At 39.4% G+C, this 23,912-nt stretch overlaps 1 protein-coding gene across 2 annotated transcripts in view; it reads right to left on the bottom strand.

Annotated features, from left to right (window-relative positions):
- THSD4 (thrombospondin type 1 domain containing 4) overlaps positions 1 to 23,912 on the bottom strand; it is a 238,583-nt gene that overhangs the window by 72,785 nt on the left and 141,886 nt on the right. For both annotated transcript variants that reach the window (XM_084642341.1, XM_084642342.1), the window contains exon 3: positions 544 to 719. In XM_084642341.1, coding sequence (XP_084498467.1) covers positions 544 to 719 — 176 coding nt within the window. The remainder of the gene's footprint in view (positions 1 to 543; positions 720 to 23,912) is intronic.

Below are 23,912 nucleotides of genomic sequence, written 5' to 3'. Positions count from 1 at the left end.
TGTGGAGTGTCTACTGTTCAGGATTTCCTAATGAAGTTTGCCATTAAAACTGCCCAGGAATGCTTCATTTTGTACATACTGTTGCTTTTATTTATATTTATTTAAAAAATACAGAACCAAGAAGGCTTGAATCCATCAGAGGTCTTGACCTGCTTCAGACATTTGATTCGGGTAACTATAAAACTAAACCAAGCCAAATTAACTTCAGTAGAAAAGTGTCTGGTGGAAATCCAGCTCTCATGAAATAAAGAATACTGTATGCTTTGCCTCCGATTTTACTCAACAAGTAAAATTGGTTTTACTGGGTCAGTAAACTCAGGTGGTAACAGATATCTGTTACTGTTTAGTTTTCCTGTGATCTGGGGCAATACAGAAGTAACAGCAAAGGATATTGTAATATCTAAAACACTGTTACCTTTACGGATTAAATGGAATGCTGGCATTTATCTATTGTTATTGCTTGTGTTTTTAATGCCGTGTGTGAACAAAAACCAGAACTCCTGTTTTCCACTAGGAAGGTTAATCTGAATTTGACAAACTTACATAGACGTCCAAGATCTCATCTGTCGGACCGTCTGCTAAAAAGGACTCCCCTGCAGTGCTTGAGATTTCATTTGGGCGTTTATATGTGAATGTAGTCCCTCCTCCTTCATATCTCCCAGGTCGATCAATTGCCCAGTTTCCATTGATGATGGACCGTCCTGATCGACTCCGCAATGCTGTCAGGGGGGAGAAAAAAACACATACACACAAATGCTGATCACAAGAAATCACCTTTACATACTAGCTCTCAGACTGTTAAAAGTGTACACAAACAAATTCATGTAACTGGATTATGCTGTTGTATGTTCCCTGACTTCATGGAATCAGGCAATATTGCTGGAACAAAAAATATTACAGATTATATCAATACTTGTGCAAAAAAAAAACAGCCTAAAAAACCTGACTCGTATTTGAATATGTGAATTTTATTCTGCAGGAAGAGAAAAATACAAAGCTACAATAGAAAACTCATTTTTCATGGAATATCATGTTGTGATTTTGTTTCAGCCAGCCAGACGGGTACATTGAATACACATGGATAACGGGGAAGTGGTTTCCTGAACTTCCTCCACATCCACGTGAATCTTTATTTAGTGGTTTGGACACAGTAAAGCACTGAAGTGGATACAGATTATCACAACAACTACACTATGTAGAACTACCACCACCCCTACAATTTATGAACCAGAAAATACCTTGGTTCGCCAAATATTCCAATTATTCTTAATGCAGCCTTTGGCAAATCTTTAATTTTCCTTTACAGAATACACATTTTGCCAAACATCTGCAAAATTCTGTTCTATAGAAGTGCTTGGGGTGACAAGTATCTGCAAACACCATTGTTCCCTATCCATAAGGGAGGATAATACTACTAATTCATTTTTTCTGCCTAGTCTATTTAGATTGTAAGCTCTTTGGGGAAGGACCTACCTCTTATGTATGCCCAACACCTAGTACAATCATTTTATTGCTATGACTTGTGCCTAAAGGCCCAAACAAAACTGGAGTCTCATTGTGCTAGGCATGGTACATATACATAGAAAAGAGACAATCTCTACCCCAAAGAGTCCACCCTGAGTCTACTATAGTTTAAATGTAGAATGAGGTTATCTACCATTTAGGGAGATATATAAAATAGAACAATAAGATCCTATTGCATCCTTGAGTGAAAACATTGAACTACCTTTATACCTTACTGGGTTCTAAAGTAACTGTATAAACCCAAGACAGGGACCTGGGCATCACAGTACACAGCTCAATGACAACCTCTGCTCAATGCAAAGCTGCAAGAATTCATAGACCTTCCTCTGAAGCATTTGGTTTTGGCCACTGTTGCAGACAGGGTACTGGACTTGATGGACCCTGGTCTGATCTAGTATAGCATTAGATCAACGGCCACACTGGAGCAATACATTTACTCCCAGACTAGAGAAGCCCTGAGCAGAACACCAAGGAGCCAGAGCGGGTAGGGCACTTTCCGCAGCTGGTTCTCACAAGGTTAAACAGCAAGGCCCAAATTCTGGATCTCTCTCTTTTCCCATGACAGTGATTGCTGCTGACTCATTTGGCTTTGGGGAAATAGAACAAGTATAAACTTGTTGGTGAAACCTACTTCTAGGAGAAGTCTCCATGCTGGGAACATATAAGAAATTATTGTTTTAACTGAATTATGTAAAGAGTACTCATATACTATGGTTATATATAGTGAATTAATAATAATAGTCACATATTTATTATTAAGAAACAATGGTAACCTTGACCTACCAGTTTTCAAATCTAAATCAAATGGAAGTTGCGGTATGTTAGTGACATCAGGTCAGTTTCACATGGTCTGCATCATACATTGACACATATAGAAGATGAGAGGCAAAACTAACTTTTATCTGTATTGCTTCTCATATCAAAAAGAGGTCTCTTTCCTAGATGGGGTTGGAATTATGGGCAGAATAAAATGAATAAATCCATATTGTTGGTTCTCAGTATTCAGTGTTATCAAATGGGAGAGTATAAGTATTCTGAACACCACAAACAAGTGGGTATTCCAGTTGGACAGGACTTAGTACCTTTTCAGTAACAAACAGACACAGTGCCCATACCAGAGATGCTATTGGCTCAGGAAACACATTCACCAAATACATTTAAACAATTGATGTGTGAGGAATTCATGAGCGATCGGCACAAGGATATTCTTCAAGCAGAGTACACACCATTTATTGTGCTTTATTTAAGATCATGTAAGAAAACATTTTAGTGGAAACAAATCTGTTTACCTTTAAAAAGAAATTAATAGCTACTGTGACAAAGCTCTGTCCTTGCTTCCGTGGGTCCCGCGTTTCCTGGTGGATTTCGCTAGCCTCAGAGGCCCACTGTGACCCTCCACGTAACCCTTCTCTCTCTGGAGAAAAGGGTCACCGTCTACTGAGCCATTTTCATCATAAGCCAGCGAGGGAGGTGAGGAGAAGTTATCCTTCCTTGCACAGTCTCTGTTGTCTCCCAGTCTCAGTGATTAATCAGGGGGAAAAGGGCAGGGCGGGGGAGAAGCCCACCCTCTACTCCGGGCTCCAGCCCAGGGACCCTAATAGTATCAGCTATGGTAGCTGACCTTTTAGAAACATGACATGTACAATTCCCTGGGCTATTTCCCCCCCACAGCAGCTCCACTTCACCCTTACCTCAGGGCCTCCTTCCTTGTGCCTGATATGGTGTGTACTACTCAGTTTCTCCAACAGCGCAACTTCCTCCCACAGCTCCTGACATGCACACCCACCTGACTAACTGGGAGGCTTTTAACTAGTTTCAGCCAGCCCCTGATTGGCTTCTGGTGTCCCAATCAACCTAGCATTCTCCCTGCCTTCTGGAAAGTTCTTAATTGGCCCCAGGTGTCTTAATTGACCTGGAGCAGCTGCCATTTCACTTATTCTGGTACCAGAGATTTGTTTAGCCTGGACCTAATATATCTATCTCCCACTGTTTTTCTAAAGCCATCTGGCCTTGCCCCGTCACACTACACAATACAGGTTTCAAACTATATAAACTGCAATGTGGGTGTTAGATATCAGCCTACTAGGTTTCTTCCACTGTAAACAGTGAATTTTATATATTTGTTTAATAAAATATAACTTTATGACAATGTGATATAGCAAATATAAAAACATTGATAGAAGTGTTTAGCTAAGGCCAGATTATACCTACATGCGAGAGAAGGCGTAAAGAAACCTCCACTTTTGCAGGTCATGTAACGGTCAACCATCATTGTAATCCCTGCTCTCAACGGAAGATAAAGACTGCTCTGTTACTATTCTTTTAGACAACTTATCCTCCACAAGGGGCTGGGATTGGCAAGTACTCCGCTGTCATGCACAGAACCCAATGTTTACTTTAAGTTTACAAAGACTAATAAGCTGCACCCCAGAAAAGGATGTGGTATGAGGCATGCACCCCCCTGCATCTGAGAACTCCTGGAGGCATTCTTTCTCCTGGTTCTCCTCCTGGGGTGGCGTAGCTCTTTACTGCTCCCAACACAGCACTATGCTCAAGGGCACAAGCAATAACTTAGAATACGTGTTATCCAGCAAAAACATCCCTCACTGTTTATGGCCCAGATCCCACTCACATTGAGGTCCTCAGCCCAACTAGTAACAATGATGGTGCAGGATCAGGCCCCACAATAGTATATTTTTTTATTGTAATTTTATCATTTTATTGTAATGTAAGCTACATATTTCCTCTTGAGAAGTATTTTAAGTCCATTTGTTTCCTTATTTTCTGACACACCTGTTATTAAATAAAGAATTTCTGTACCTACGGATGTTGGCTGAACCAAATAATATATTTCACATAATTTTTTTTTTAGTTTAGCCATACAAGTATATTCTCTTTCCTCACATATTTCTGGGAGGCAAAGTTCAGGTTCACAAACTATTAAATATGGATTATTACAAAATACTGACAAAAAGAAAATGACTATAAGCAACATGCTATTTACAGCTGTTACATTTTAATTCAAACACCTGAAGTACACGGCTGCTTTGCAAACTGTATTGATCCTGGGGTTGCATCATTTTTAATATGCAACACTTCTAATAAAGGTTTAACTTTATGATCTGAATATTTTTCCTATACAGTTACTTTAAAAAAAATAATCTGCACATCAAGAGCTCGGAAATGAAAAAAGTGCTGGCAAAGATTAAATTATTGTTAATAATAAAGCTGTAGAAAGATGGCTGTCTGGAAACCAACCAAATGTGCCTCCTACTGTGTTTTGATCACCTTGCATCTATCACCTCTACTGCCCTCCATCTAGAAATGTTATGGTGCTAATATTTTTAGCCAAAGTATGAAAGAGTATAAAGAGCATTAGCAGATTCCTCAGTAAGGCACAGTCTACTGATGATTTCATGTGACCTATTTGTCAGCTTCTTAAATACCACTGCACAGTTTATAATACACTTCAATAACACTTTGCATCGATTGTACCGTCTCAGACTTCAAATTCTCATCAACACTTTTGTTTGGGCTAGGAATCAATGGGGAAAAGCTCAATGTGATATAAAATAGAAACTGAACTTCAGGTATCTTAAAAAACATTCATTTTTCCAAGTTCAGCTTTGAAAACTTCTTTTAATGACAACGTTTCAGAGCTTTTCTCCTGATGCTTGCAGATTCTATTCTGCTTCTCCTGCCTCTAATGCAGAGAAGAATAGGAAACAATTTAAAATAAATAATGTAGCACTAAAGAGTAAAGTTCTGTAAACAACATGTTCATGCCCATTGATTTCCATGATTTTTTTTAAAGACACAGGTTGTCTTCTGGCTTCTGTGCCTTTAGGGCTTACCCAGTTCACATTTTCAGGCTTTTCTCCACAACCATAAGGGGTAGAAACTTACTTAAAAAAAATCACAACTAAGAATCCCAAATAGTCAATGGCCTCCAGGAGCTGGTGCTTTAAACCACCAACTTCACAAACAAAAATTGCAAAAGTTGACAAGACTGAAAATACAGTAAAATAGAACTATAAAAAGAGTATTGGCAAGAGAATGCCCTTTTATTTCCCTGGTCTCAGTCACATGACATACTTTGAAACAGACACAGACAAAAGATATAAGCTGTAATTGCTGCAAGCCTGTTCCCCAGAGCTGGTGAAGTATCAACTTCTCTGTGCTGGTTTACCTATGTTTATTAAACTGTTTAAGCTGAGTAATCTAATGTTAATCAATAATCAAAACTAAACCCTAACACCACGTTGTCTATGTCTAGAGTATCATGAAGAATACACATGCCGAGTTATTACATAATGTCAGCAAACTGTGTAACATACAGGTGATACAAAACATTATGGTATAACAATCATTGAACAGGAAAAGCACATTGAAACAGAAGATATTAATGCACTTGCCAGTATAGAGGGAATATATTAAACAATGGATCACAAGAACAATATCGTGGGATAGTATCACATGCTATCAGACAGACACACATCAAATCAGAAGAGAAAAAATGCTTTGCTGTGCATTTTGAAGAGGAATAAATCTTTAGAATAAGCATATGAAATCTTGTAAATCCTATTGAAATGTCAATAGTAAAGATGCCAAATGGTTTTCAAGGGAGACATAATTCCATGCATTGGATTATCCACAGATGGACACTTATTGTGAAGTTTAGGGACAAAACATACTTGTGTAGTTTGGAGATGGAGTGGGTGGATAGCAGAGGACTCGTATAGCATGTGTAGGCTTGGCAGGATTAGATTTTTACTGGTAAATGTCAATAAAATCTATTCCACTGTACACACACAGCCTGATGAAAAAATACTTCCATTGATAGTAATCAAAACATACAGATAGCAAAGTAGGAAAAATGCTGCTTAAGAATTTAAGAGTTTGATTTTGACATATGATGTTAACAGTCAACAGTTATAAAGCTTTAACTTTTTGAATCTCACCATCTACTGTCATTAAATAATTATTTCCTTCCCATAATTCCATACAAGTGTGAAAAATTTAAATCAATTAAAATTGAAAAGATGCTTAAAAATAAAGCAATATCCATCAAAATTATAAAGAATTAAAAATCCAATTCTGCTTAGCCTAAGTATAAAGCAATGCCAGGTTCCTTTCCTGTTCGGTGCCAATTGTAACCAATTAAGTTTGTGAAACATTTAATGGTGAGTCTTATAAATCCTGCCTGGTAATGTAACTCTGGCTAATTCTTTCTTTTTTTTAATTAAAATTCTTGATATGTTTTATTCTGTAGGGAAAAAGAGGTAAGGTTAATTACTTGTTAACTTATTACGTTAAAAAAATCCATGTGCTGCAAGACATTGCAGATGTTCCGGGCAGTTTGCCCTATCTAAGGACAGAAAGGGCTCTAAAATTCATACCTATGAAAAAAATTAACTATCCACACATTAGCTCCTCCAGTCTTCATATAATTCTAACTCCCACTGAAATCACTGGCAGTTTTGACTGAGACCTCTCTCTATATATTTATGTAAAGAGGAACAGTATCAGATTGGCATGGCAAAGGTTTTGATTGTGCAGGTGTTCAGGGTAAGCATGGAGGTAGGACTCATTTGCCAACTCTTACAAAAAATTTGTGACAATCAAAACAATAAAAGCAATTTAAAAATGCAGTTATAACCTTGCACTTGGCTTCATGATGCAGCCATGGCATCTGGGCATCCCTGTATAGTTGTACAAATGTAATACATCTATAGCAGTGGCTTTCAACCCTCGGCCCAATCAGCATTCAGCTGAGGCCCATGTCACATCCTCAGGGCCATAATGGTAGTATTGCGACTCACAATGGTAAATAGGTTGAGAACCACTGATCTAAAGGGTTTGATTTGCAAGAGTGCTGAGCAGCTACAGCTTTAATTGTGGACAATTTCTCCCCCAGGTCAGATTGGCTGAGACCCTGAGGGTTTTTTTGCCTTCCTCTGCAGCATGGGTCATGGGTCATTTGAAGGTTTAAACTAGTGTAAATGGTGAATTCTTTGTATCTTGAAGTCTTTAAACCCTGAATTGATGACTTCAGTAACTCAGCCAGAGGTCAGAAGTCTATTTGAGGACTGGGTGAGGATCTGTGGCCTGCAATGTGCCAGAGGTCGGTCTAGAAGATCACAATGGTCCCCTCTGACCTTATGAGGAAGGGAACAGCATAACCAGAGTGTGCTTTGGAGTTCAGAGAACCCTGATGATTTCCAGATCCATAGAGTGATTTGGGATTCTTTTCCAATACGACCTTATAAAACCTTTTTTTTCCTAACTAGTTTACATTCGAAAACTTGAACAGGTGAAAAAAATTGTACACTGGCTGGTTATCTTCCTTAAACCATTCATCCATCCCTATAGTATGTAGGCTCTGTATTACTAAAAAGAGTCATACAAAAATATTCTTCTCATAAACCTCTCAAAATCTGGCAGTAACATTGATAGAGTAATGTAGCTTATCTATTTCATATTACAAGGGCCTTATGGACTGAGAGAACAATGTCCTAAGTCCTACTTAATTGCTTCAAAACCACAAAAAATCTTCACCAGATGGACACAATTTGATTACCCTTATATTAAAATGGATATAAAGTATGAGAATAACTCAAACATTTTGTTTGGTCCTGCCCCAAAGAGAGAGCTGTAGGGAAAGAACACAGGACGACACAGGAAAACAAACAAACAACAGTGCCATCTTCACTGTGATTTCTTAAGAGGGATACTCCAGCTTGACTAGGACCTTCACTGACACCCTGTTGCTTGCTGACTAACCGTATAAAATCATAAAATGAAGGAATACTTCCTTTCTTTGGGGAGTAGACTGGGGGACTTATATTTGACAGGAGTTGGAAATACAGGGTGAAACCCCAGCCACATTGAAGTGAATGGCAAACATCCCACTGACTTTAATGTGGTCATGATTTCACTCAAGAAATGCAACATTTATCACAGGAAAGATGCACCATAGGCTAAATTCATGGATGGATAGCACATGGTGCAACAGCAAAAGGAGGAGCCAGTACATGCATGCATAAGGGACTTGTTAGACTGAAAAGGTCATGGCTTCAAGAAAAGAGAACCTAGTTAGAGCAAGACCATCTGGGGAACAGTTAGAGCTGGTGTCAGAGCTTATTAAGATGAAGGGAAGCAAATTTAAAGTCAAGTCTGCCAGGGAGAACCAAGAGCTGCATAGCACTCTTTCGTGGTGGCAGACAGCAAGCAAACTTGGCATGACCCAGTCAGTTACCACATCACTAAAAAAAAAGAGCAGGTATTTTTAATGGGCAGCAAGTGCTGCTGATTGATATAGCACCATGTATTAAATTAAAAATGTGTTATCAATATAGAACATAGCAGTGGTGAATTTTTGTGATAGCACTAAATGAGCACACAGCACATTTTCAGAATATTTACCATTAATCACACAGACCTGATCCTATTAGGTCTGCCACTGGCACACAGACTCACATTGTACTACACTGTTCTATGCTGACACACACACAATCAGAATATCATTCGGCAACAAATTGCAGTTTAAACTCCAGTTTACACAGTGGAGCTTCACAGTACAGCACCTCTGGTGTAAATTTAGATTTCTCCTGACTTCTGTTGATTACTTGCACTGCTTAAGTGGCATAATTTGTTAATTACTCATATTCATACCATAAGTGAAACAATTTTGCACTATGACATCACATTGATAATATATTTTTGGTATTTATATTAAATAAAAGTAAAGTTTAAAATGCATTTTCTTCTGCCATTTAAAATATCGTTTTGGCAAAAACTGTTTTGTTTGATATCACATAGCACTTCTTCAGAGACAGCTGTCCAGAGAACAGTTGCAGCAGATAATGCAACTACTGCTGAATAAGCTCTGTGATGAAAGAGGTGAGAAAGACACAGTTTCCTCTTTACCAGTCATTTTCATACAGTATATGAAAACTTGTTTGTAGTAGGGTTGTTAGAGGTAAATCTGCTAAAATTTATAAATTTGATGATTAAATATCTTATAATGGTATAACTGATAAAATAAGGATCTGATATGATGGCATCCCATGTAAGGGAACAAAATTAGTCTGATGATAAATGCTATGTGTAAGAGGACTATTGCCCCTTATTAACAATATTCAGTGGGGGTGTTTTAGTTGCTAGCTCCCAGTACTGAAAAGGGGAAAGGGTCGATGGGGAATCAGGACCCTGAGACTGACAGCCCCCAGGAACAATGGAGAGAGGGCAAGGCTCCAGGTCATCCTGAATGACAGGGCAGGCAGGCTAATCAGGGAGTCAGGAGGCCAGGGAGGTCCCGTCCTCCGTGTGAGCTGGATTTGCCTGGGACAGACAGAGTGTGGCCGAGCTAAGGAGAAAGCAGGGGTCCAAGCTGAGCTGGGGAGCAGAGCTGTGCCAGATCCAGAGAGAGCAGACCCTGTCCTGGGAGCAAAGCTGCAGCCTCAAAGCCAGAGGCACAGTCCAGAGAGAGCAGACTTGCCCTGGGAGCAGAGCTGCAGCAACCAGAGCCAGAGGGGCCAGAAAAGCAGCCCAGGAAGCAGGTCAGTGCTGGGAGCAGAGTCACAGAAGCAGCCTGCAGAGCAGACCTGTCCTGGGAGCAGAGCTGCAGCAACCAGAGCCAGAGGGGACAAAGAAGCAGCCCAGGGAGCTGGAGGCAGAGCAGCAGCAGTAGTGCAGAGACAGAGTGGTGCAGCTGGGGCTGGAGCAGTCTGGAGCTGCGTGCGGTGAGCAGCTGGGAAGACCGAGGGGGACCCTGGGCAGTGGGCCCAGCACAGGGAGACGCCTCAGCCAAGAGGCTCTGCAGGACAGGCTTGGATCATAACCCCGACAGGGTGGGGGCAACATTGGGAAGAAGGGTCCTACCACTTAGAGCCTGAGAGCGTGTGGCCACCACCAGAGCAAGTGTCCAACCCACAGCATCCCTGCAGGAAAGCCAGGGCCTGAGAAGAAGGGCTGGGACTTACAAGGAACAGACTGTGAACTGCCCTGACGTTCCAGAGACACTGTTTGTGATGTTCCCTGCCACAGAGCGGGTTGATGTGTTTCCCTTAACCTTTCCCATTTTTCCTTATTCTTTTTAAAATTAATTGTTGATTAAATAACTTGCATTTGCTTTAACTTGTATGTAATGGTCAGTGGGTCAGAGAAGTGTCCAGTGCAGAGAGAGTACCCCGGAGTGGGGACACCCTAGCCCCATCCTAGGTGACCAGAGCAGGGTTGGGGGTCGAGCGCCCCAGAAAGGGCAGGGAGGCCACTGGATAAAGGAGGTGGGAGCGAGGACTCAGATCCTTTCGCTAGCGCACTTCACCGGCGTAGTGCAGAAGCCAGGAAAGTTCCCCGCAATAGCAGGACTATTCCCCCGCTAACATATGCATAATTTGGCATTGGAAAAATTAAATGAAACTTATTTGGCTTGTAAGTTCTAACAGCGCAGTTTAGTGTGTATCAGACCATCTGCTAATTTGAATAGTGAAGGTTAACAGCTCACACGTTGACCAGAGTTATGCAGTATAACTTTTTAAGCCAGTGGTAACTTCTTAATGTCTGTGGACTATAGAAACTCTCCCTATCACTCTCCCCATTAAAACCTTTCAGGACAACAAACTTTTTCGTATTCAAACGTTACAAAATGTAGCGTGCCTTCCAGTCTGCAGGGTTAAATACTAACAGTGTAGGATGAATAATCTATTACAATAATCTATTACAAGTAATCAACGGAAGTCAGGAGAAATCTAAATTTACACCAGAGGTGCTATACTGTGAAGCTCCACTGTGTAAACTGGAGTTTAAACTGCAATTTGTTGCCGAATGATATTCTGATTGTGTGTGTGTCAGCATAGAACAGTGTAGTACAATGTGAGTCTGTGTGCCAGTGGCAGACCTAATAGGATCAGGTCTGTGTGATTAATGGTAAATACTCTGAAAATGTGCTGTGTGCTCATTTAGTGCTATCACAAAAATTCACCACTGCTACATTAAATAACATGGCAAGGTGGGTACCGTCTAAAAACAACATGTGACACAGTACTTAGCACCTAAGAGAGGGGGAAAAACCAACATTTCAGGTGGATAAAGTGGCAAGCAGCCAAATGTTAAGTGCCTCAAGTATCTAAAAAGCCTTTTCAATTTAATAAAGTGAGTGTATAAGTGGAGGTATCACAAATGGATTGTCATGAAATAACTCTTTTGTGTTAGAAATGTGGTTGTTACTAGAACCAATTGTTCAATGGTAATAGTTAGAGAAATGGGTGATTTCTTATGAAATACACAATTCCTCTTATGACTTGAATTCATTATTAGCAGCCCTGGAAAATAAAATATTCAGGGATAAAACCTGCTCCTATTGAGGTCAATGGCAAACCTCCCACTGAATTAGATGGGAATACCTTCCTACACTAACACAAGAGTTAATCAAAAAATGGAGAGTCTTCTAATCAGTAAGGATCAACTTATCCTTAAGAACCTGATCCTGTATAGCACTGGTTCCAATGGTAGTGGAGTGCTAGCAACTCTCATGAGATGTTTAGCCGCTCACAGGATGGGCCCTAAATCAGGATTCTGCTACATATGTTGAATTTGAACACAACATCCCTTCAGGTCCTAGGCTTCATCTCCTCCTGTGCATTAGCACTATGAGGTCCCAGTCCATGACTAGGGCTCCTAGTCTGCAGGCTTTGATGGCGGAGCCTCCTTAACACAGTTTTCCAAAGACAAAGACCATAGGGTAATATAAATAAAAAAAATAAGAACAAAAAGGGGGGTGTATTTTCAAAGGCAAAAATGGGAATTAAGTCCCCAACTTTAGGCTTTGAAAATCCTAGCCTGAGACAACCTGTTGCTGAATTTTCAAAACTTTTTAGCATTTTCAAAGCTATTATTATTTATATTATAGTAGGGTCCAAAGCACTCAGATTAGGATCAGAGCTCTGTTTTGCTAGGTACTACAACCCCCTGCCCCAAAGAACTTGCCCTCTAATATATGTATAAACTTTAAAAAAAAAAAAAAACACATGTACACTTCTGCACTTCCTGGTTTCAGCCAGGAGCAGAAGCTGACACACCAAACAAACCCCAAACACCTTTAAATGTGGTGTTTACAGCTAGGCTAAAACAGAGAGTGAACCTGATCTTGTGAGATTTCCAGCCGATGTTCCAAAGCCTAGAGACCAGATCCCTTCTATATGCATCCAAAACTTCAGAAACCTTTTCAGACTTGAATCACTGAACCTTCTCAAATTTCAGCTCAGTCCTCCCACATATTTCCCCAAACAGCATCCTACAGTTCACCTCCTGAGAGATCTTCATGATCTTCCTGTCTATTGAGAACTTAACAATATGCCCTTTAAAAATCTTACAAAGAATCTCTCTCCTAGACATCAAGATTCTCCCATGACTTGGCCTCCTGCATGTTTCCTAGCCACATTGCTTCTTGTTTTCCAGGAACAGATTATTTATAACAATCATGACATTAACTTGTAAATTCCATTTCTAGGTTTATAGTTTCATTATTAACACGGGTGATCATTAATTAATATTTCTGAAAGATGCAGTAGGCAATAAAGGTTCTATAAACATAGCACAAATAGAAATAAATATTTATGGTTTATAAAACAACAATCGTATGAACATCAGTGGGACTATTTCTTTTCATGGAAAGATTAACCATTTATTTGTTTTTCTTTTTTAATTAAAATACTACATAGTGAAGCATAGTACCACAGATATGTGCAGATTGGGAATAATTTTGTAAACCATAAAATAATTAAGTATCAGACAAATACACTATTTCTAGTTTACTATTTTGTAAACTGGTGCTTCTACGGTGGAAAGTGAACTACGAACCTTGAATCATAACAATAAAATTACAATGTGAGAATTAACCAAAAAATGTTAAGGAGTACTTGTGGCACCTTAGAGACTAACCAATTTATTTGAGCATAAGCTTTTGTGAGCTACAGCTCACTTCATCAGATGCATACTGTGGAAAATGTAGAAGATCTTTTTATATACACACAAAGTATGAAAAAATATCTCCTCCCACCCCACTCTCCTGCTGGTAATAGCTTATCTAAAGTGATCACTCTCCTTACAATGTGTATGATAATCAAGTTGGGCCAGAAGTCAGTGGGAGTCTTTTCATTATCTTCAATGGGCTTTGGATCAGGCCTTATGTTTGTTTGTTTTCAAATGTTGCTATTTCAAGAAACAAGTTGATCAACACTCTATTTTGAGTGGGGGGTTTGGGGGTTTCCCAAGTGGAAAGAATAAATTTGTGTGTGTTCCTGGCTCGCTGGAGAACTGCATTTTCCCCTGAAGGTGCCCTGCAAACACCTGTCTCTGGCTTATGTTATCTCATTAAAAAGAGTTTCAAATGTTCCTTATTTCACTTTCACCAGTGAGGTACTTCAGTTAATTGTATACACCAGATTAATAGTTTGAAAGTGGTTTTTTTTAAATCTCTTACACAAATTAAAGAAAAAAGAAAGACATCAACATGTACCACAAGAAAACTACCATGACAAGTATTCAGTAGGTTCTTTCATTTTGTGAAAAATGCAGGAGAGGTGAAACAACAAAATGTGGACATAAAATGAATGCATTGCTAAATCAGGCTCCCTTCATTATCCGAATATCAGCTCTTGATGGTTCTGCTATCTCTTTGTCAGAAAGTAATAAAATGAATACACCTTTTGTTGGTAAGTGAATTTAGTGTTGATGAAAGATGCTGGATTAACAGTTGTTGAGATAGTAGCAGCAAAGCATATATGATCTATGTAGTGCATGGGGTCACGAAAACACAATCATCTCACCACCAACTACTGTATAATTAATAGGAATGCTGGTCAGACAAAGCAGTCCAGGGGAGCTGGATGGTGCCCCATCATTCTTACTTTGAACAGAGACTGGTAAAGCCCAGGGTGACTTTCCCTGGAATCTGAATTCCTCTGTTCTCCGAGAGAACAAATGCAGCAAAACCAGAAGCCAGCACTTCATACATTACTCCAATAACATGCCTCACCCCTGCTGCAGAGGGACTACCTCTCAAGGCGGGAGGACAATTTGATCCCTATGTTTGTTTCTTCCTTAGCCTTTCCACTGAGAGTGATAACTAAAAAGCCAGTTAATGTCATTTCAAATGCTCTTTATAATGTCTGGACAGCTACCCACTAAGAACTGGACTGGCATGACCACCTCATTTCATTCATGCAATTTTACGGCAGCAGATTCTACTACTGATTTTGGGTAACGACCAATTTGAGGTGGATATTAGAACCGGTGAGACAGAATTGAAAGTCACTACATTCCAGGATGACTCTATGAAACTCCTAAGCTAGACACCCCCTTAAATGAAAGGGGCTATCTTTTGATGAAATCACTTTCTCATAAAGGATATTGCTTTATCTTCTTTCGCCAATGAGTAATGATGCAGGCAATTAGAAAAAAAATATCCTAACAGTTGCTCATTATGCTGTATACAATATTATTTAACCATTAAGAAGAGCTAAGTAAAACATTTGGTACATTTTTAAATTGCATGTTTCAACTTACAGGGTTCTAATAACTTCTGAATTCATTTCAATTAAGCTTTTTATTAGATAAGGAATTAAAATGCAATACAAGGGCAATTTATTGGGCACTTCTTCAAGCAGGAATGTTTTCTAATTAGATGATCAAGAGCAATAATTTTGCATTTTCTTGTGCAGTGAATCTACTAAACTCTGCAAAAAGTTAAAAGTGAATGGAAATTGCTGTGTTCTTAACTGATGGTGACAGACGTTTATAGAAGCCGATTTCCCTCTTTCTTTCGTTATCATCAGGCCTGTCTTTTCCCACTACAGTATATCATTTTATCTCTATCTTTACAGGACACCATGTGTCCTTTTTGAAGTACGTGTTTTTATTCAAAATGTTCATCAATAAAGCTGTCACCAAAAAGGCAGGAAAGTAGGCACCAGGTCGATATAGGATCGCAAAGTGATAAATCAAAGAGACCTCTGCTTCTCATTAGGAAGAATAAGACAGAGAGTGAGTGGCATGAAATGCTTTCCCTCCAGTTTGCCCAGAGAATCTGCTTTAGCAGGTTCAACCCTTCCCTGGTAAAGCAATCCGGAAGGGACTATACATGGGATTTATGTCCTGCCATTTGGGGTATATTTTACGGGTGTTTCAAAGCAAGGGCACATATATATCATAGACTGATACAGTTCCCAATGAATAAGGTACAGGGTTTTTTTAACAATATGTGACCAACAATGTTTGCACCAGTTTGAAAGACAGAAACTTTAATATTCAGAGTCACTTTGAATGGGACTTCACCACTACTCAAAAATTAATTGCATTGGTAGCTAGACAATTATGCTAAAGAAAATTAATCTTAAATCCAGAATCCATATTATAGAGTAGTCAAGTAAGAGGCAACAATTTCTATGAATCATTCTGAACTTGCCAGACTTCTCTACAAGTAAAATTGATGGTTTAAATCAATAGACTGCTAATTTTACAAATGTCTCCTCTACTGTCTTGAATAATCCAACATGAAATGTTCCATTTTATCAAATTAAAATGAAGGCATTTTTTCTTTTTTCTTTAAATCCTGTCTTGTTTATGTTCTGGATTTTGTACTACTTGTTGGCTACCTTTTTACAGATTCATTTTTGATAATGTTAGACTCATGACTTTGTTGCTGTTAAAAATGGATGATGAATTTTACTGATTTTCCTTATAGGATATTAATGGTAAAGAAGACCACTGCTTAACACAGACTGTTCCCATCACTTATTATAATTTTCATACAGTATTATTCAGTCAACGTCTTTAGTTCAATACTTTGTATTGTAGACTTGAAAAAACAATTACCTACCTGTAAATGTTGTTCTTTGAAATGTGATGCAGACTTGTATTCTATATGGGTGTGCATGCTCCACACACCAGAGCTGGAGAACTTCATCTAGCAGTACCCATAAGGGCAGTGCTCATGCCTAGTGGCTGTAGCCCCTCCCCATGCTGTATAAGGGCAGCACCATCCTGGCCCCCTCAGTTCCTTCACATTGTCAGAGGTGCAGACTCCAATGCAGTGGGGACAGAGGGCAGGTCATGGACTACACATCTGCATCACATCTCAAAGAGCAAGTTATAGGTAGTAACCATTTCTCTTCCTCATCTAACCATGCAGCATCCATGCTGTGATATGCAGGGAGCAGAGTGCTGGGTCTAAATGTGACCCTGATGCTGAGTCAGGAGACTGGGGTGAAGAGGAAGGGATATGGGAGGTCTGACTGATACTGTGAAGAGCTTGGAAAATCAGCATTGTCGCAACCACACTGGAGCAATGAGAATGAGCTTGGTATGGTCCAACTGCAGTTTAAGAATGAACTGCAGGATTATCAGAATTGGAGGAAAGGCACACAGGAGTGCTGATTCCCAGCTGAGGTGAAAAGTGTTGGTCAAGGAGCCTGGACTGAGATCCCCTCGAGAGCAGAACAGACAGCATTTCTGGCTTTCTCTCGTGGCAAACAAGTCAATTTTTGGGATGCCCAAAACTACAAAGATGGACCACAGGACGCTGGCTTCAGAGACCAATCGTAATTGAAAAAGAAAGTCCTGCTGAGGTGATCCACCTGGTGATTGTGGACCACAGGCAAGTGAATGTCCCTGGGGGAAATGTTTTCCCTAATGCAAAACTGTCTGAATTTGACTGCCTTCTGACAAAGCATGTTGGAGTGTGATTCCCCCTGCCTATACAGATAATACATCATGGTGGGTATTGCTGGTGGGTATGAGAACCACTGTGATCTTAAAAGGTGTGACAAGCCTTGTAGATAACACAAAACTCCAGGACATGAACATGTAGAGAAGTTTCCTGTTCCAACCACAGGCCTTGAGCCTTCAGTGAATTGAGGCAAAGTTCTCTGGCTCTGGTGCACCAGGCATCTACATAAAGTACAGAGAATCATAGGACTGGAAGGGACCTCAAGAGGTCATCTAGTCTAGTCCCCTGCACTCATGGCAGGACTAAGTATTATGTAAACCATTCCTGACAGGTATTTGTCTAACCTGCTCTTAAAAATCTCCAATGATGGCGATTCCACAACCTCCCTGGGCAGTTTATTTCAGTGCTTAACCACCCTGACAGTTAGGAAGTTTTTCCTAATGTCCAACCTAAACCTCCTTTCCTGCAATTTAAGCCCATTGCTTCTTGTCCTACCCTCAGAGGTTAAGAAGAACAATTATTCTCCCCCTCCTTGTAAGAACCTTTTATGTACTTGAAAACTGTTATGTCCCCTCTCAGTCTTCTCTTCTCCAGACTAAACAAACCCAATTTTTTTAATCTTCTCTCATAGGTCATGTTTTATAGACCTTTAATAATTTTTGTTGCTCTTCTCTGACCTTTCTACAATTTGTCCACATCTTTCCTGAAATGTGGCGCCCAGAATTGGACACAGTACTCCAGTTGAGGTCTAATCAGTGCAGAGTGGAGCAGAAGAATTCCTTCTCGTGTCTTGCTTACAACATTCCTGCTAATACATCCCAGAATGATGTATTTACCATGGCTGCATTTACTTTAAGAAAAAATATTGTTTGTGTGTAACAGTCAGAAATGGTGACATTAAAAATAATATTTAAAAAATATAGGTCGGGATTACCCCCTTCCACGGAAATACTTGCAGCATGAGGCTGGCCAAGGGTTTGGGAGTGCGGGAGTGGAATCTTGATTCCTCCTTCTGTGCTGCTTCTGTCCTCCTTCCCCTTCTGGCTGCCATTGCCCAGCTCTCCTGCAGCTGCTCAATAACAGGGGGATGCTGAGTGAGTACAAGTAGCTCAGGGCTGTGTTATCTCCAGCCAGATTTTCATGGGGAAGCCTGGGGATTCCATAGGAGATGGTGTTACACAATATGTCCTTTCTCGACCTTCCTGTATCACAGTTCTGTTCCCCAAATACTGCAGAGCCTCAACTCCCCAGTGGAGGGGATTTTCTGGGGCCCCAGAAAGTGGGGACAGTCCCCAAATGGTGCATGCACATGGAGGACACCTCGCCTGCACAGAGGGAATACACCAGGCCACATTTTCCATACCTGTATCAGTAATACCAGGTTAGAGTGCTAAAAGTGCAAGAGCCTTGAAAAGTTAATTTACTTTTCACTGTTTACCCTGTTTGCTTACTTTTTGCAATTCACTCTGCAGAGGTGATGAAAACAGTCAATTTTATTTTGGTTTCTAAACAGTTTCATTTTCTGAATCTTATGCATTCAGCAAATGCTAAATGCTTTGGATGCAGTCCCTTCAGAGCAAATATTTATAAAGCATAAACTGTCATAAAAACATATCTATTAATACTAGTTTTGTAATACCTCCTCCTTCACTTCCACCCCCTCCATTTAACCTGAATTTTGGCCCTAAACTGCTTTGCAATGACTGTTTAAATTTCTGAGATCCTCTAAGGACATGGAAGTTTTCTGTGCATCTTAAACATCTTTTTTGTGTGACTGTATAACAAAAAGGCTAAAACATAATTCCTAATAGGCTGGTTACTACTAAAAAAATGTTATGCTTTATTTATCAGCAAATTCTGGAAATGAATGATCAGTCTAGTCTTGATTCTGTTTCAGAACCAAATTACGTGCAGAGATGTTTCAGTGATTGCAACATTGTGTTCACAGAAGAGAGAAATTATAATCAACTGTTCCAATCATTCACTGTCGAGAAGAGACATACAGTCTTGTAATTTTTTATTTCAGATTCATAAAATGCCATTGCTAAGCAATAAACAAGTTCAAACTACCCTGCTAACAGAGATCTAAAATCCTATGAGAAAAAAACACAAATGTTATTGTTACTGACAATTCCTTTTATAACTGTCTGCAGATTCAGTAGGTATAGTTTAGCAATTAATAGACATCACAGTGCATTTCAAGCCTATATTTTGCATTTGTCCTAGTCATGGTTCCTCCCCCACTCTGAACGCTAGGGTACAGATGTGGGGACCTGCATGAAAACCTCCTAAGCTTATCTTTACCAGCTTAGGTCAAAACTTCCCCAAGGTACAAAATATTCCACCCTTTGTCCTTGGATTGGCCGCTACCACCACCAAACAAATACTGGTTACTGGGGAAGAGCTGTTTGGAAATGTCTTTCCCCCCAAATACTTTCCAAAATCTCCCAACCCTTGCACCCCACTTCCTGGGAAAGGTTTGGTAAAAATCCTCACCAATTTGCATAGGTGACCACAGACCCAAACCCTTGGATCTGAGAACAATGAAAAAGCATTCAGTTTTCTTACAAGAAGACTTTTAATAGAAATAGAAGTAAATATAAGTAAAGAAATCCCCTCTGTAAAATCAGGATGGTAGATACCTTACAGGGTAATTAGATTCAAAACATAGAGAATCCCTCTAGGCAAAACCTTAAGTTACAAAAAAGATACACAGACAGAAATAGTTATTCTATTCAGCACAATTCTTTTCTCAGCCATTTAAAGAAATCATAATCTAACGCATACCTAGCTAGATTACTTACTAAAAGTTCTAAGACTCCATTCCTGTTCTATCCCCGACAAAAGCAGCATATAGACAGACAGAGAGCCTTTGTTTCTCTCCTTCCTCCCAGCTTTTGGAAGTATCTTGTCTCCTCATTGGTCATTTTGGTCAGGTGCCAGCGAGGTTACCTTTAGCTTCTTAACCCTTTACAGGTGAGAGGAGTTTTCCTCTGGCCAGGAGGGATTTTAAAGGGGTTTACCCTTCCCTTTATATTTATGACAGTCCTTTTGTCTGCATAATTTAAGGTTTCACTGCTAGATCACATTCAAGTGCTGCACCTTTCTGCTGACTTTCGTATTTTCTCCAGCCTTGCTATTTTGTCTGGAAATTTCATAGAATAAATATAAAAATGGCTATACTGGATCAGACCAGTGGTTAATCTTGCCCAGTTTCCTGTCTTCCGGAAGTGGCCAGTATCAGATACTTCAGAGGGAATGAGCAGAACAGGGCAATTATTCAGTGATCCATCTCCGAGATCCAGTCCTCACTTCAGGCAGTCAGAGGTTTAGGACATCCAGAACATGGGTTTGCATCCCTGACCATTTTGGCTAGTAGCCACTGATGGACCTATCCTCCAGGAACTTATCTAATTCTTCTTTGAACTCAGTTATACTTTTGGCCTTCACATTATCCCGGCAACAAGTTCCACAGGGTGACTGTCTGTTGTGTGAAGAAGTACTTCCTTGTTTGTTTGCAACTCATTGCTTGTTAATTTCATTGTGGGATTCCCAGTTCTTGTGTTAAGAGAAGAGATAAACAACACTTTCCTATTCACTTTCTCTACACCATTCATGATTTTATAGCCCTCTGTCATATTCCTCCTTAGCCATTCCTTTTCTAAACTAAACTGACCTAGCTTTTCAATCTCTCCTCTTATGGAAGCAGCTCCATATCCCTAATCATTTTTGCTTCTGTTCTCTGTACCTTTTCCAATTCTGATATATCTTTCCTGAGATGGGGTGACCAGAAGTGTATGCAGTGTTCAAGTTATGGGCATACCTTGGATGTATATAGTGGCATTATGATATTTTCTGTCTTGCTGTCTATCTCTTTCCTAATGGTTCTTAACATTGTCAGCTTTTTGATTGCCACTGCACATTAAGCAGATGTTTTCAGATAACTATCAATGATACTCTAAGATAATTTTCTTGAGTGTTAACAACTAATTTAGACCCCATCATTTTATACGTATAATTAGGATTTTTACATTACTTTGCACTTATCAACATTAAATTTCATCTGCCATTTTGTTGTCCCGTAGCTGTTCCCTAGTTGCTAATCTCAGAACAACTGAAATTCCCATTCCAGAATTTAGTGTTTCACATTGGGTATCTTTTTTAGATCCTCTATTATTGGAGGTCATAATGTTGGCAGGTACAGCTTGTTCTCTGGTATCTCAAATACTTGATGGCATCAAGAATCTAGAATCCAACTCTGAGAAGATATTACAATATTGCCAGGAGTATTTTGGGGGTGAATCTGCATCTACATTTCATAAAATTTCAGTGTCATGATTTCTTACACACATACTCAGGACTCATTTTGTTTTGCCTGGCTAGGAGAATCAAGAATGTAGAGGAACATTACATACCTGATTTACATTTAAATTATATCATGGGTTGGGGCTGTTTTTTTTTAATTTTAGAAGTATGTATTGCTGAGTGCCAATTCTAAATTAGGCTACACTTTCACTGTTGTTATTATTTATGTCTATTATGGTGCTGACCAAAGTTCCTTAGGCCTCACTAGGCTATATTAGGTTCTGTTCACAGACATAAGAGGATGAAGTCCTGCCTCCAAAGATTTAGTTCTAGGATAAACAGATTAATGTATGTAAAGACTCCACATAAGGCACTATTAAGAGTTAAAAGAAGCATTTACATAGTTTATTATTGCTTTCTTTCAGCTACCTTTATTTTTTATTATCACAATTTTCTGATTTTCCAAAGAGAGAGAAGCACGGTCTAAGGTCTAAGCATGACAAGCCCTGTGTTCTAAGACCAGCTCTGACAGTAATTCCCAGTGTGGCTTTGGTAAAGTTACTTTAATATCTCTGCCTTAGTTTCCCTATCTACAAAAGAGATATTATTTACCTACTTAATTGTGGTATCATAACAATCAATTAATGATTATAAAGTAAAGAGTGTGTGGCTGGGTCAAGGACCCAGCCTGCATGGTTTTTTGTATCTTTCAGAAAGAATCACCATTCACCTTGGAATATTTATTGTAGTGCTGCCCTGCAATCCACCATTCCAATGATCTAACTTCCTCTTTAGTCAACTACACATTCCATTATTTCCTACTTTCTTGACACCAGAAGCCACGTCAATGCAACCACAGTAGCAAAGCAGAGGAGAATATTAACTACAGATGCAGACCAAGAAACCACAAGAGCACTGAGGAACAAAAATTGATGTATCATGTGGCCATGTAATCTACCCAGACACGGGCACTGTGGAGGGATTCAGAGAACTGGCAGGGTTGCATAAGATCCATTTTAAAAACTGTAAATACCATTGTTATTCATTTTGAACTCTTTTTAAAATATAATGGTCAGCCAGCTATAAAACAAAACCAGAAATATAGCTAGTCCTGAATCCATATTTGGGCTCTGATTTTTAAAATAGAGGGTCCATAAAACTTACTGTATGTTGCAAACAAAAAGGAAAATTAAGGCAGTATTTTTGACTTTCAGGAATTCTTCTAAAACCAAGAATATGACCTCTTTATGGACCTAATCTTATTTTTTATTTTCCTAAAAACATTACTAGGACCCATACATGGGAAATCTCTTAAGTACAGGCTTAACTATAAGCATGTGGTTAAGTTCCATTGACTTCAGTGCTTTTAGCCACTTGCTAGTCTGCTGTCCTGAACTCGCCTGCATTCCTGATCAAAGCTTAGGGTGATCACAGACATTATAATCTTATTCTCCATAAAACATGCTTTGATTTTAATTTGTATTCTTGTTGCATAATACGGCAATCCATGTAAGTACAAAATATGCAACAGATACACCAAAAAAGCCCAAACACAATACCTGTGAATTGCAAAGATTATGTTGTACACCTGAATAATGGGAAACAGCCACTTATTTACCACTTCCTGCATCCCAAGCCCTCTCAATAGTTGCTGCAGTGAGAAGGTGGGAGAAGGGAGATAAAGAAGCCACTACAGCAAGGAACGGGAGGTAAAACTGACTTCAATAATAAGTGCAAATGAGAAAATGTCCCCTCATGGGGAAGTATAATTATAATCCTCAATTGAGGTTTACTATACCATCCTACAGAATTCTATATAGAGATCATTTTTCTGTTAAATACTATGTGATGGTCCAAAAATATATAGAAAGGAGAACATTTTCTATTCAATTGTATAGGAATTTCCATAAAGGTAGGAGATTAGGAAGCACCAAGTGAAATCATGGTTTCACTGACAATCAATACTCCCATTGACTTAAATGGAGCCAGAATTTTACCTATCATCCTGAAAACACTGGGGAAAAGGGAACACAACGGGTGACACAGAAGCTGGGAGAGAGAAAACAGCAAGGGGGAGAGGAAGGGAAAAGGTAGCATTAGAGAGAGCAGGAAAGAAGGGGAAGACCATGTATATCATACAGAAAATACAATAGATATATTCAGAATTATGAGCCTGCAATTCTGTTTTAGGCACAAGTTGCTCTTGTGGTTTAGGATGTCACAACAATCAATCAACAGAACCACCGCCCCAAAACTCAGAGTTGCCTGTTATTCTATAGCCAATTTGTAGGAGTCTTTTCACATGCCTAGACGAGCATCTTTAATTTTCTGCTGTAGGGAATGCAGGACATAA

Source organism: Lepidochelys olivacea (assembly GCF_965140295.1).
Source record: "Lepidochelys olivacea isolate rLepOli2 genome assembly, chromosome: 10".
Classification (NCBI taxonomy): Eukaryota; Metazoa; Chordata; order Testudines; family Cheloniidae; genus Lepidochelys; species Lepidochelys olivacea.
The sequence above is the reverse complement of the archived record's forward strand: the minus strand, read 5'-3'. Positions and strand labels throughout refer to the sequence as shown.